This window comes from Hyaena hyaena, unplaced genomic scaffold (genome assembly GCF_003009895.1).
Source record: "Hyaena hyaena isolate Hyena2069 unplaced genomic scaffold, ASM300989v1 scaffold_100, whole genome shotgun sequence".
NCBI lineage: Eukaryota > Metazoa > Chordata > Mammalia > Carnivora > Hyaenidae > Hyaena > Hyaena hyaena.
Genome location: NW_024080732.1, coordinates 1,381,293 through 1,396,561, shown reverse-complemented (window position 1 = coordinate 1,396,561; position 15,269 = coordinate 1,381,293). Strand labels below are relative to the sequence as shown.

Here is a 15,269-nt window from a genome sequence, read left to right as displayed (position 1 = left end):
TTAGAACTGCATTTGCAGTTATGTGTCCAAATAAAATATTTGATACAAATTAGCCCATCAGCACCATAAACTCATTGCTAAAGGCAGAGCTGTTACATCAATTTCTATTTTTACCTCCCATACCTAAGTTATAATGATCTTGATCACAGAAACTTAGTCCCAATCTGGTATGTAGTATGAACACTGAGAAAGGAAACTGAATACTTTGATCCTTTCACCAGCTCCCAAAAGAAAAATTCTCTAAAGTTCAAAGTAGAGCCAAAGAGGTTCTGAACAAGGGGGCACCAGAAGGAATGGAGATTCAATATAGGTTCATGCCTATATTTCCTGTCATTTAACTCCAAAATGCTGATAGCCAAATACCTGTATCAGGAAGGAAAAGGAGGATTCTTTTACAGGGAAATTGGCCCCAAATGAAATAAAATATATGCAGACAAATGGGTAGGTTCCTGTCTAATAACCCTACAGTGAATAAAGAAAATCCTAAAAGCACACAAGCAGGATAAATATGGCAACTAGTGTTATGGGTGAGCAGGGCAAGAAGTACAGTATCTAGTGGCTCATAGTAATAGCTATGAACTTGATTCTCAATAGGAAACCATGAAAAATTTGAGAAGAATTACATAACCAAATTTATATTTTTAAAAATCATTTTGGCTTTAGAGTGAAGAATAAAAACAGAGGCAAGAGTGAAATCAGGGTTACCAGTCAGACTACTCTAGAAATCTAAGCAAGAGCTAATGATGGCATGGTATAAAGTAGTAGCAGTAAAGAAGGAAAAAGCTTTATTTTGGAGATTTAGGTCTTATGACAATATCAAAAGAAGGAAGGACTACAGGATGACTTATAGGCTTTGGGCTTGAATAGAAGGTGGATGGCTGAGTTGTGAAGATAAATGATACAAGCATAGATGTAGGTATAAATGCAGGTAAGCTCGTGGGGATAAAACAGTTAGAAAATAACATAAGCATCTAGGTTTTGTTGTGTTCATTTGATATCTGTGATCATGAAATTTAAAGCAAAACTTGTTCCACTGCCTGATTTTTTTCCCTAAGCAATGCCTTGACTATTCTGATGCAGACTCAGAGGATAAACTGAGTTAATCTACGGATAGAGGTTTGCCATGGAATAAAACTAATGTAAGCAAAGGAGTTGGCTATAATAATGTGTGGATTCTAAACTACTTTCACAAGGGGAGAAGAGGAGAGAGTTAATACATGGCAGAAAGTAAAGTGTAACATTAATAATCATCTACAAACTATCCACATTACATTGAAAAAGAGCCTCTATTTAGTAACCACCTAATAGATAGTTGTTTGAACCAACATCCTAAAACAATGGAAGATAAACTGCTTATTAATTTTGAGGTAAATTTTCCTTTTACTTGAAACTACTTGGAAATTGAAACTACTTGAATTTTACTTGCAACTACTATAAAATATTCTAAAATTAAATTATCCTATAGTAATATTTCTAAGCAGAATGAGAAAAAAGTTCTTACCTCATGATTGTAATCCAGGATTCCTTTCAAAATTTTCTTTAAATTGCTAATCTGTTTAGAGAGAGATAAAACAACTGGGTAAAAGTCAAGCATAGATCAAAATATAATTTAACATAAAAAATTTCTGAACCAACTAATCATTCTAGTTAATCACAAATATAAAAAATAAAACTCAACAGCATATGTGAATTACCATAATCATCAAAAAAGGACTATCAATGGCTTAATTTATGTGACCTCAAGTGATTTATAATAAAAAATAAAGTTTCCAGCCAGGTTAAATTTTCAATGTTATGATCACACTGACAGAAACCGGAGGGTAATTGAACAAGACTTAACAGTGAGATTAAAAGTATTCAGATTTTCCTCAAAGAAAAAAATATGCCATCCTTACTGAAAACATCCTCTAATAGTGTCTTCCCTAGAAAACTGGAGTTGCATCTTACATAGGGGTTAAGTTCTAAAATTAGAACATTAAGCAAAAATTACAGCAAAATCAGGGTTGGAAATCTCTTAAAGTCTCCAAATTCTCTTCACTGTCAGAGAAGACTGCTGATGGTTTAGTTGAGCACCAAAGTAAATATTTAGGAGCCATATGGTTAAAAATATATGTTGAAATGCTATTACAACGCTCAGCACTGCAAGATACTTGCGGTATAAGGAGCATCCTCTAGAAGCAAGAGAGGGTGAGGGACCAAGAGGTTTCCTATCACTCAGCCACTCTAAAATAAGGATTCAGGGGCACCTGGGTGGCTCAGTCGGTTAAGCGTCCGACTTCAGCTCAGGTCATGATCTCATGGTTCATGGGTTTGAGCCCCACATCGGGCTCTGTGCTGACAACTAGCTCAGAGCCTGGAGCCTGCTTCAGATTCTGTAACTCCCTCTCCCTCTGACCCTCTCCTGCTCACACTCTTTCTCTCGCTCTCTCAGAAATAAATAAAAAATTAAAATAAGGATTCACTGGTTTATGTGTTATCTCAATGAAATGACAGGCGTGATCACCTGCACTATTTAAGCTGTTATTTTTTTCCTTTTTTTTGACCCATCTCAGAGTTGATATTGTGTTAAGTTAAATGTGTATTATGATAGGATTCTGTTCACCCTAGCTGTCCCTACCCAATGTGAGTTGCTGAAGGTGTCCTAACAGAAGACAGTAGAACCTATGACTATAAAGTAACAGACACTCAATCATAGCAGTGCAATCATATTTATTTCTAAGGGAGAAAATAAACTGAAAACTTACTAAAAAAAACTTATAAAGAAAATGAATATGTTCATATTTCTAGAAAGATTTGGGGACATGGCAAATATACAATATACTTTATTTCCTTTGTTTTAGAATGTTCATTTTTTTATCATATTTTAACATTTAAAATTAACATGTCTTAAAAATCAATGTGTTCATTTAAAATGATAGTTAAGGGGCGCCTGGGTGGCTCGGTCAGTTAAGTGTCCAACTCTTGATTTCGGCTCAGGTCAGGATCTCACTGGTTCATGACATTGAGCCCCATGTCGGGCTCTGCGCTGAGCATGGTGGGGCCTGCTGTGATTCTCTCTGCCCTTCCCTACTTGTTCTCTTTCTCTCTTTCAAAATAAATAAACATTTAAAAAATAATAAAATATGGTAGTTGACTTCCTATTGAAAAGAGCTATATATCTTATCATTAATCAATGGTACCTTGAAATTGAAGAAATATAACACAGGATAAAATATGGAGAACAGGAATGCAAATCAAAACATTTCCAGTTCTGAATATTAAGAATATAATCAAGTTTTCCCCCTTCTCTATATTACTATCTCTGCCACACTAACTACACTAAAGATGAAGACAGTGTGTGTGTTTATGGGTGTGTTCTGTGCATGCAAAATGTGTATACAACTCCCTCTTTGGTCAAGATAGCAAGCAAATACAAAATGATTAGTAGCATTATTTTAAACATCCAGAATTGCTTTACACATGTTATACTATTAAAAATTAATTCATTTAATTGCCTCTTCTTGAAAGATTATTTAGAAATTAAAACAGTGGCTTAAACAGTGTCCATTCACTCTAGTGTAGTTTAAAAAAGGGAATTAAATGTTGGCAGACACAATATTTAAGCAATCAATGAATAAATACTATTCATCAAACATGTGTTTTATGAAAGAAATAAAAAAGGGGCACCTGGGAGGCTCAGTCTTAGGTTAAGCATCTGATTTCAGCTCAGGTCATGATCTCACGGTTCCCATGACCGGCTCTGTGCTCACAGCTCAGAAGCCTGCTTCCAATTCTTTGTCTCCTTCTCTCTCTCTGCCCCTCCCCCACTCACGCTCTGTCTCACTCTGTTTCTCAAAAATGAATGTTAAAAAAATAATTAAAAAAAAAAAAGAACTAAAAACATATCTTAAGCTTAACATATCTTAAGTCTGGGGGCTTCAGATGCTTACTCATTTGCATTTCTGAGTCTCTACCTGTGTATAACAAAGAGAAATGGGTCTAGAGCTTTCCAAATTGCCAGTAGGAATCATCACTGGGTTACAAAAATCAATTTAGTGTAACAAAATTATAGAGATGGAGAAGACATCAGTGGTTTCCAGGGAAGAGGGTGAGGGGTATATGGCATGGTGTGGTCATAAAGGCAGCACCGTGAAGGCTTGCAGAAATGGAACGGCTCTGTGTCTTCACTGTGATCATACAGGAAACCACATATTGATAGATAGAGCTACACAGAACTGTACACAAACACAGAAACTGGTGAAAGCTGAATGAAATGGATTGTAACAATGTCAGTTCCTTAGTTTTGGTACTGTTTTACAGTTACGCAAGATGTAACCACTGGGGAAACTGGGTGAAAAGGTACACAGAACTTCTCTGCTTTGTTTTTTGTAATCCTCTGTGACTCTAGAATTATTTCAAAATATAAAGTTAAAAAAATAATTTAGTGGGTTGCAACTAATATTTTTAAAAATCAAAACATCACTGCATAGATTAAGGGAACTATATATGCATACATTTAGTGGACAGTAGGCTGCAGTATGAACTGTATTTCCTACTGTGGATTCTGGTCAAAGAAGCTTGAGAAATATTGGACCTTAAGGCTACTAGGAAAAAAAATGAAAACACCTCATTCTGTGAGTGTTCTGGACTCAGTCAACTGTGATCAATATTTTCTTATTATTAATAACAACACTAGCAACTAACATTACATGTGCACTATCCTAAGTACCTTATGTATACCAACTCATTTATTTCTGTGAGGTAGATCCTATTACAATCCTCATTTTACAAATAGGGAATCTGAGGTACAGAACAGTTAGAAGACTTCCCCAGACAGTAAATGTAAAGTTATAATATGAATACAGGCGCTCTGGCTCTAAAACCCATGCCATTAGTCACCGTGCTTTACTGACTCACACCATATTATCTTTGTGAGTAATGTCAGGTTACCTCTAATCTTTAATTCTGGATTATTTCACTACAGGCTGTCTAGGTTTCTAAAGCTCACTGAACACAGCAGATAAAATTCCAACAAGTATTATATACATACTACTACTAAAAGACTAACAGATGGGAAAATAAAAAGAAAATACCTTTAGCCTCCAATTATCTCCTACTTCGGTTTTGATTCTGTTCAGCCAATTTTCATCAAAATATGCAGGATCTCTGCAAATAAGAAAAAGCTAGTATATTAAGATCATGCAGCTATCAAGCTTAAAAAAATTGAAATCTATCCCTAACTGCAATATAAAAATGTATTTACCACATATCAAGCCATTAAATAACTCAGTCTGGAGACTGGATGTAATTATAGCAGATTTCTCTAAAATCAACCTGTTACCAGAGCATAAGATATGCATACATATATACACACACACACATTTACACATACATCATATATACATTTTATATGATGTATATATACATACATTTTTCCCCAAAAAAACAAACTAGAAAAATGGGCACCTGGGTGGCTCAGGCACTTGAGTGTCCAATTTCAGCTCAGGTCATGATCTCACAGTTCATGGGTTCAAGCCTGTTGGGCTTTGTGTTGACAGCATGGAGCCTGCTTCAAATTCTGTCTCCTCTCTCTGCCCCTCCCCCACTCATGCTCACTCTCTCTCCCTCAAAAGTAAACATTAAATTGGGGCACCTGAGTTGAGCATCTGACTTGGCTCAGGTCATGATCTCACTGTCTGTGACTTCGAGCCCCGCGTTGGGCTCTGTGCTGACAGCTAAGAGCCTGGAGCCTGCTTCGGATTCTCTGTCTTCCTCGCTCTCTGCTCCTCCCCCACTCACACTGTCTCTGTCTCTCAAAAAGTTAATAAATGTGATAAAAAGTAAAAAAGTAAACATTAAAAAAATAAAAAGGTAAAAAATTGCAACATACAGCTGATAGACATATTTTATTTAACTTAAAAAATATCTTTATTTATCTTGAGAGAGAGAGAGACAGAGAGAGAATCCAATTCAACTCCATGATCAAAGCACAGAGCTGGATGCTAATGAACCGTGAGATTACAATCTGAGCCCAAATCAAGAGTCATACACTCAACCAACTGAGCCACCCAGGTGTCCCTACAGTTGATACCTTTTTAAAAACAAATTATAGCGGAATATGCTAACTTGGAATTAACACAATGTTCACATACAATAATATCTAAAAAGTCAAAATCAAAGACAATTTTAAACAGGCAAAAGAAATATATCACGAATAAAGTTAACATAGGCCTTTCTGTTAATATTTCAGTGACTTTGATCATGTACTACTTTAATAGCACCAATAATGTTATTAAAATTACAATTCCTTTAAACAGTATAGATTGAGAACCTATTTTCTCAATGTAATACTAAGGATTAGACATTTTGGACATGTGTGGACATGTGTCATGTAGACATAGTAAAACACCTGTGAATATACCTGTACGTTTTTCTTAGGAAAATCTCTCGGACTACAATAAATAGTAGAAAAAAATTTTTTTAGCCCAACATGATCCTCATTTTAAAGTTTTTGAAACCAATGCTCTATGCCACTGAATTATTTGTTCAAGACCATAGACTGAATACCTATGTTTACTTGCTTTAGCAAATGCTAAGCCCAACTATAACTGTCTATAACTGTCTCCATTTATCCAAAACACATAATGGCAATGAAAGAAATATGTTAGAGAAAAAATTCACATTTCAACTTATATTGTCACTCAAATTGATAAATACAATCTGTACTAAATTTTGTTCACATCTTTAAATGAAATCACATACTATTTATAATTTTTAATATTACTATTAAAAAAGAAAAATGTATTTAGGTATAAAATTTATGAAAAATAGATACAACTAAGTTACCTCTGTAAAAGTCTTTATTTTTCAAATTTTTATTTTTTATGATTATTTTATTTTTTTTGAAGCTTGTATCAAAGTTAACATTAACTTTGTACCTACTTTTAAAAATACCTTTATTCCATGAGAGACTCTTGAATGCTGACAAAAACTGAGGACTGATGGATGTGGGGGGGAGGGGGGGAGGGGCATGGAGGAGGGCACTTGTGGGGATGAGCACTGGGTGTTATGTGGAAACCAATTTGACAATAAACTATTTGTAAAAAAAAAAATACCTTTATTGAGTTAGAATTCATATACCATACGACTCATCCACGTAAAGTACACAATGTAATCGATTTTAGTATATTCACAGAAGTGTACACCCTAACTACAATCTTCTGTTAGGACATTTCCATTTTCCCAAAATGAAATCCTTAACTACATGTTAACTCCCCATCTCCCTCTCTCTCTCCAGTCCCTGGGAATTACTCCTCACCTTTCTGTTTTTGGGTTTACCTATTCTGGTCATTTCATATAAGTGAAATCATACACTGTGTGGTCTCTTGTGTTTTGCTTCTTTAATTTAGTATGGTTTTAGGATTCATTCATATGGCAGTATGTATCACCACTTCATTCCTTTTTATGGCTCACCAATATTCCATTTACAAAGAGAATTCATTTTGGTTACCTTCGCATCAGCCACTGTACATTTGGCTTGTCTCTACTTTTTAGCTATTATGAATAATGATGCTTTAAATGTTCCAGTTCTGTGTGTACATAGTTCATCTGGGTATACGCCTAGGAGCAGAATTGTGGGGTCCCATAATAACTTGATATTTAATATCTGAAGCAAGGTCAAACTTTTCCAAAGTAGCCACACCACTGTACATTCTCACCAGCAGTGTATGTTGGTTCCAATTTCTCCACAGCCTTGCCAACACTTGTAATTTTCTATCCTTTTAATTATAGCCATCCTAGTAGATGTGAAGTGGTAAGTCACTGTGGTTTTGATTTGCATTTCCTTAACGACTAGCCACGTTGGACACTGGCCATTTGTATATTCTCTCTGGGGAAAAATCTATTCAGTCTTTGCATATTTCAAAATTGAGTTGTCTTCGGGGCACCCAGCGGGCTCAGTTGGTTAAGTGTCCAATTTTGGCTCAGGTCATGATCTCACGGTTCGTGAGTTCAAGCTCCATATCCGGCTCACTGCTGTCAGCCTGTCAACGCAGAGCCCACTTCAGATGCTCTGACCACCCTCTGCCCCCCCCCCACTCTCTCTCCCTCAATACATAAATTTTAAAAAATAAAATAAAATAAAAATAAAAATTGGGTTCTCTTTTTATTATTGAGTTCTAAAAGCTGCTTTTGGGGTTTCTGTTTTTAAGTGTTCAAGATAAAAGCCCCTCTTGGTCATAAAACATGTAAATATGTAAATAATTTCTCACATTCCGCGAGTTGTCCTTTCACTTCCCAAGTGTTTTTTTTAGCTCTTATACTTAAGTCTATGACCCACTGTGTATGGTGTAAGGGAGGGGTCTAGATGCATTTTTCTGCATGTGGATAGTCATATACCCCTTTTATCTTTAAGCTTTGTTTTCTTTAGTAGAGAAGTTCAACAAAAGAGTAATAAAATTCTCTTTTGAGAGAGAATTAACTTGAGCAGGCTTATACAAAAAAAGGAAACTTACTGGAAGACCACTGAAGTATGCTATAGTACTGAAAAATAACCAGGCCTCATACAGTACTGGAATAAGGATCTGGAAAGCTGTTAGGAATGCAAACAGTACCTTCCTGACTTTCATCTTTGTTTCTGTCCATTTATACCGTTTCTCTCTGCGGACAACTTTTTTCTGTTTCTCCATATACAATGCTGAAGAAAACTGCAGACATGTTCTAAATCTTCACCACTTCAGTTCAAGCAAATATTTAAAGACCAGCCATCATTCTGTCCCAATTCTAAATTCCCAGAGTGTTCCAAATACTTCAGCTGGAGTCTCTTTTTCATCCCTAATCTGATTTTTATGTAACCAAAAGGTTTAAGGGCTGCAGGTAGGACACACACAACTTTAAGGGGAAGAATGACCAGACCTGGCAGGATAAGAGTCAGTTTTCAGAGAAAGTGTTGTAAAATGGGCAGAACACCCCCAAAAGTGTCCTTGTCTCTTAAAACCTCTTGTAAAAAAGATAAAGTGGGGTGCCTGGGTGGCTCAGTCAGTTAACCATCCAACTTCGGTTCAGGTCATGATCTTGCAGTTCATGAGGTAGAGCCCTGCATGCTCGCTGCTATTATTGTGGAGCCCGTGTTGGATCCTCTGTCCCCACCTCTCTCTCTTTTTTTTTTTTAATTTTTTATTTATTTCTAGGAGAGAGAGAGACAGCGTGAGCAGGGGAGGGTCAGAGTGAGAGGGAGATACAGACTCTGAAATTGGCTCCAGGCTCTGAACTGGCAGTCAGCCAGAGCCCGATGCGGGGTTCGAACCCATGAACCGTGAGATCATGACCTAAGCGAAAGTCGGATGCTTAACCAACTAAGCCACCCAGGTACCCCTGTCCCCACCTCTCTCTGACCCTCCCTTGCTCATGCGAACACACACTCACCCCCTCTCTCAAATAACACTTAAAAAAACATAGATACTGCAAAGAAAAGCAATAATTGAGTGAGTTGTACTAAAATACCAAAGTATCAGGGCACCTGGGTGGCTCAGTCGGTTAAGCCTCAGACTTTGGCTGAGGTCATGGTCTCACGGTTCGTGGGTTCGAGCCCCCTGTGGGGCTCTGTGCTGGCGGCTAGCTTAGAGCCTGGAGCCTGCTTTTGATTCTGTGTCTCCCTCTCTCTCCGACCCTCCCCTGCTCATGCTGTCTCTCTCTCTCTCAAAAAAAAAAAAAAAAACCATAAAATAAAATACCAAAGTATATAAAAATAATTCAGAAATTAGAAAATATTCAATATTTTTTGATACTTGAATAATCTAAAAAGCATAATCATTGCCAATCAAGTGTTAGTCTTCCCAACCAAAAAAGACTCATTAAGGAGGACAATCTGAGTTTGGTGCTATTTGGCTGATGATTAGTCAAGCCAAAGTTACTGAACTTATTAACTGAGTGTCAATTTAGGGTCACACCACTAAAAGCAAGCTCACAAACTTATAAAAAAGAATGCTTTAAACTGTCTAAGAAGGGGTAGTTGGCTGGTTTAGTCAGTAGAACATGTGACTCTTGATTTTGGGGTCATGAGTTTGAGCCCTGTGTTGGGGGGTACAGTTTACATAAACAATAAATTCTTAGAATCATCTCTAAGCTACGAAGAGAAAAAACAAAAACCACTGCTAAGGACTAATAAACATACCAGTCATTGAATCAGGTACTTCATGTTTGCAATGACATTTTAAAGAGTGTATTATTATCCCTCTTACCATTGAGGAATATCATACTCATAAATTAAATTATTTCCCCAAGTTCAGTCAGATAATTAAGTGGCAAAGTTGGAAGTAGAATAATTTTTGTTAAAATTCATATCAGTAGAGGGGCACCTGGGTGGCTCAGTCAGTTGAGTGTCTGTCTCTTGACTTCAGCTCAGGTTGTGATATGGTTCGTGACTTTGAGCTCCACATTGAGCTCTGTGCTGACAGTGAAGAGCCTACTTGGAACTCTCTCTCTGCCCCTCCCCTGCTCTCTCTAAATCAATCAATCAATCAATCAATCAATCAGTAGAGTTCAACACAAAACTGGTTCTAGCAAACAATACTAAGGTCCTGTGGCTAATCATCTCCTTCATGCTCAATAAATTAGATCACAAAGAGAAAGAGCAACATTGCTCATGGCACTCTATGTTCATTAACAGTAGATATTTGTTCCCACTCCTTCCCCATACCTCATTTCTTTTTCCTTTTTTTTTTTAAACCCCATATCTCATTTCTGACACATAGCAAGTTCTCAATAAATATTTGTGGACTAAGATATGGGGTGCTTGGGTGGCTCAGTTGGTTAAACATCCAACTTCAGCTCAGGTCATGATTTCGCAGTTCATGGATTTGAGCCCCACATAGGGCTCTGTGCTGACAGCTCAGAGCCTGGAGCCTGCTTTAGATTCTGTGTCTCCCTCTCTCTCTGCCCCTCCCCTGCTCATACTCTCTCTCTCTCTCTCTCAAAAATAAGCATAAATATTTCTTTTAAAAAAATGTCTGTGGACTAAAATACATTTGGGGAGGGGATGCCTGGGTGGCTCAGTTGGTTACGCATCTGACTCTTGATTTCAACTCAGGTCATGGTCTCATGGTTCATGGGATTAAGCCCCTCATTGGGTTTTACACTGACAGTACAGAGCCTGCTTGGGATTCTCTCTCTCCCTCTCTCTCTGCTCATACATGCATGTCTTCTCTCTCTCTCTTTTTCTCTAAATGAATAAACATGTAAAGAATAAAATAAAATAAAATATACTTAGAAAGTGATAGTACTTTTAGGCTATTCATAAGCTTCTAATCTGCTACTTGGGCCAAACATAGCAAGAACAGTAGTGCACAGTCTTCTTAAATCCAATGTGATATTTCCTAGTAATAAATTTTGACTCAATATGCAGGCATATAGCCATAACTGTTTCTGTAAGTAACTTACAATTTCAGCCATGCTTTCTAAATACCCCTTAATTAGTGCTCTCAGGTTAAGATCAAACAATTAAAGGTACTTTTCCCCAAAATCTTAATAGATCATAGTTCTGCACAGACATGTAAATAACAACGGATAATCTTACTGGAGCATTCTTCATGAGTAAGAAGCTATCTTTAGCTTCTTACTATGTCCTGACTCTTGCTAAGAAAAACAAAAAAACAAAAGAAGCTATGCAACGTACAGAACCATTTCCTTAGTAACACATCTATTTGACTTTAACTTATGTACCGGTCATAATTTCTTAAGCTAAAAAATAAAAAAAGAGAAAGAGAGAGAGAAATAAAAAAAAGAAAAAAGCCCAATGACTTTAATCCTTAATAAAATTCTAGAAATATATTATCTGCCTGCAGTTAATTGCCTTCACAAAAATAAACATATTAAATTTCATCTGTACTGCTAAAATTATTTAAGAACCATAATATTCTTATTGAACTCAGCCAAATTAAGATGGGTCCAAAATCAACACTATATTTTCATTCTATCTCATTTTAATATGGCATTTTTATTAGCAAACCTTAGTACTTTTTTAGATATGTTGACTCTTAGGTCTATTTTCTTAGCTTTTAATTACCCGAAACAATCATTTTGGTCCCCTGCCATTAAGTGTGTATTCGAGAGTTAGCTATAGTAATTAAATTCCGCATCCATAATGACAATAAAAATATAAGAAATTATGCTTAGCCCCTACTGTATCAAAATAAGCAATAAAAGCACATAAGGGATAGGCTCTAAGCCAAGGACCAGCAACTCAGAGTTCTCTGAAAAGCATCCATTTAAGAGGCTTGTGACCACTGTCCACAGCTTGATCTTCTATTTTCTCCCCCTCTTTCTAAAACTCTGAAAACTAAAATTAAGGGCACTTACAGGCACAACTGACTACTTCTGATTTTACTCTTTCAATCAATATGTGGTTGTGGTATAATAAAAAATATATTTGGTCTTTATCCCTGGTTCTTGGCACTGAGTTCCTAAAACCCTTAAAATGTCCTTAGTAAGAGTGTGTCCTTTGTCATTTATAATGAGCACTTTCTGACCATAACTGAATTGATGCTAATGAGGTTATTCATCATAGACCCCTAGATAGTTTCAGGATGGAGGCTCATTCCAAAGAAGCAAACCACACAGTTAGAGGGCTGGAACTTTCAGCCCCACTTCAGCCTCCAGGAAGGGACTGGAGATTGAGTTCATAATTTCAATCATACCTATGGAGTGAAACCCCAAATAATCCTAAAGAACCGGATTCAGGGAGTTTCTAAGGTGGTGAATACATGAGTGTGCTGAGAGTGCAGGATGCCTGGAGAGGGCAGGGAAACTCTGCACTGCCCCTAGTGCCACACCTTGCCCTATATATACATCTCTTTCATTTGGCTATTCTTGGACTTTATCCTTCATAATAAAACTGTAATCATAAATATAAAGCTTTCCTGAGTTTTGTGTCATTCTTGAAAATAACTGAAAGGGGTGGTAGGGGATGGGAGTTCAAACTCCTGAATTTGTAGTTGACCAGGAAGAAGTGTGGATTCACTGAGGACCCTATGTCCCTGGGCATCTGAAGTGGGGGCAGTCTTATGAGGCCTTAACTTGTGGAGTCTGTGCTAACTCAGAAGTAAGCGTCAGAGCTGAAATGCAGGACATCCAGCTGTTATCAGGGAAATGTTGATGGAAAATGACAAGAGTGGTGGTGAACTCTTCTTAGGTCCACATTCATTCATTCAATAAATATTTCCAGAATACTTAGTACGGAGCAGGATAAGGGGATTAGACTGTAAGGGCAGTAACAATATTAAACAGATAGTCAAGGCAGGATATATTAAAAAACCAGCAAAAATCAGTGAAGGCTGGAAGGTGGTAAGAAGAGTGTTACATGGATATCTGATTTATGAGACCATGTAAAAGTCCGAAGGCAGGAGGATGCCTGATGTACATAAGGATGAGCAAGGGAACGGATGTGGGAAAAAACACTAGTAAGCAAGGCATCAGAATGGTAACAAGTCATCCAGATCACTTAGGATATACTATTGTGAGTACACTGGCCTCCACCCTGAGTGAAATGGGGTGCCAATGAGAGTCCTAAACAGAAATTCTGACTTACTAAAAAAAATCACTCTCGCTGCTAGGTTCACATCAGACTGTGGGCAGCCAAGTGTAGAACATGCCAGTCAGGAAGTATTAACATGATAAAGGCAAGACATGATGGTGGTCAATGTGGGAGCAGTAAAGGTAATAATTTTTAATATAAAACTTTTCCAAACATTCAGAGAAGGAAAATATCATGGTGAACAACCACAGGTCAATCATAGAGATTTAACATTCTCCTATATTTGCTCCATATTTGATTTTTTTTGACATTTTATTCCAAAAACCTCCACTATACATCTCTAATAAGTAAAGGACTTTATAACTCTGATATACTCCTAATACACAAAACAATCCCCAAATGCCACCTAATATTCAACCTGTTTTCAAATTTCCTACGTTATCCTCAAAACATCTGCTATAATTGATTTGTTCAAACAAGATTCAATAAAAATCATGCACAGCACTTGTTTTTGTTTCTGAACTTGTGAAAAAAACACTTAACATGAGATCTACCCTCTTAACAAAAATTTAAGTGCACAATATTGTTAACCATAGGCACAAGGTTGAACAGCAGAACCCTAGAACTTACTCATCTTGTATAACTGAAACTTCATACTTACTGAACAGCAACTTGCCACTTGCCCCAAGTGCTAGCTCCTGGCAACTGTCATTCTACTGTCTGTTTCCATGCATTTGATGATCTTGGATACCTCATGTAAGTGGAGTCACGCACTCTTTGTCCTTCTGGGATTGGCTTATCTCACTAAGCATAAATGTCTTCCAGGTTCACCCATGCTGTTGCATTTGGCAGTATTTCCAAGAACTTATGTAACGCATTTGGTTAGTGTCTGTGTCTCACCTCTTCAGGCTCTTTAGTTTAAAACAATCTACCTCTTTCCTTTTTTCTCATGACACTGGCTTATTAGAGGAGACTAGGTCAATTGCCCCGGGAAATAGATTCCTTTCTGGATTTGCCTAATTGTTTCCTCATGATTTAGTTTAACTTGTTCCTCTAGCCACTGTACTTTTCTGTAAATTGGGAGTTAGAGCTAAAAGCTAGATTTAGATAAACTTTATAGATACATTTTTAAAGTATAGTTATGAGGATTTCCTGATAGGCTGGATGTGGGATGGGAAGAAAAAGAAAGGTTTCATGGTTTGAGCAAGAAATGCCAACAACTGATATGAGATTTCTGACTGAGTGACTTTTGGGTAGCAGACACAGAGTTTAGTTTTAGATATGATAACTTTGAGATGTCTTTTAGACTCAAATGGAGACATCGAGTAGAAAATGAGGTAAGTCTAGAAGTTAAAGGAAAGATTGATGCTGAAGATACAAACTTAAGAGTCATTAAGACATGGATGATATTTAAATCCATGAGACTAGAAGTAACCATAGAGGAAGTGAACACAAACAGAAAGGAGTAGAGGAGAAGACCTGAGTCCTTGTGCACACCCGTGAGAGGAAGTAGAACAGAAGAGGAAAAATGAGTAGAAGAAATGCAGATCACCAGATGAGACAGATGGTCTGGGGCGCCTGGGTGACTCAGTCAGTTGAGTGACACTCTCTCTCTCAAAAGTAAACACAAATTAGGGGCTCCTGGGTGGCTCAGTTGGTTAAGCATCTGACTTCAACACAGGTCTGATCTCATTGTTCGTGAGTTCGAGCCCTGTATCAGACTCTGTGCTGACAGCTTAGAGCCTGGAGCCTGTTTCTGATT

At 37.1% G+C, this 15,269-nt stretch overlaps 1 protein-coding gene across 2 annotated transcripts in view; it reads right to left on the bottom strand.

Moving 5' to 3' along the window:
- Window positions 1-15,269, bottom strand: part of HOOK3 (hook microtubule tethering protein 3) — a 111,565-nt gene that overhangs the window by 76,403 nt on the left and 19,893 nt on the right. For both annotated transcript variants that reach the window (XM_039235581.1, XM_039235582.1), the window contains exons 3-4: window positions 5,073-5,145; window positions 1,502-1,552 (exon numbers count right to left, since the gene is read on the bottom strand). In XM_039235581.1, the coding sequence (XP_039091512.1) occupies window positions 1,502-1,552; window positions 5,073-5,145 (124 nt within the window). The remainder of the gene's footprint in view (window positions 1-1,501; window positions 1,553-5,072; window positions 5,146-15,269) is intronic.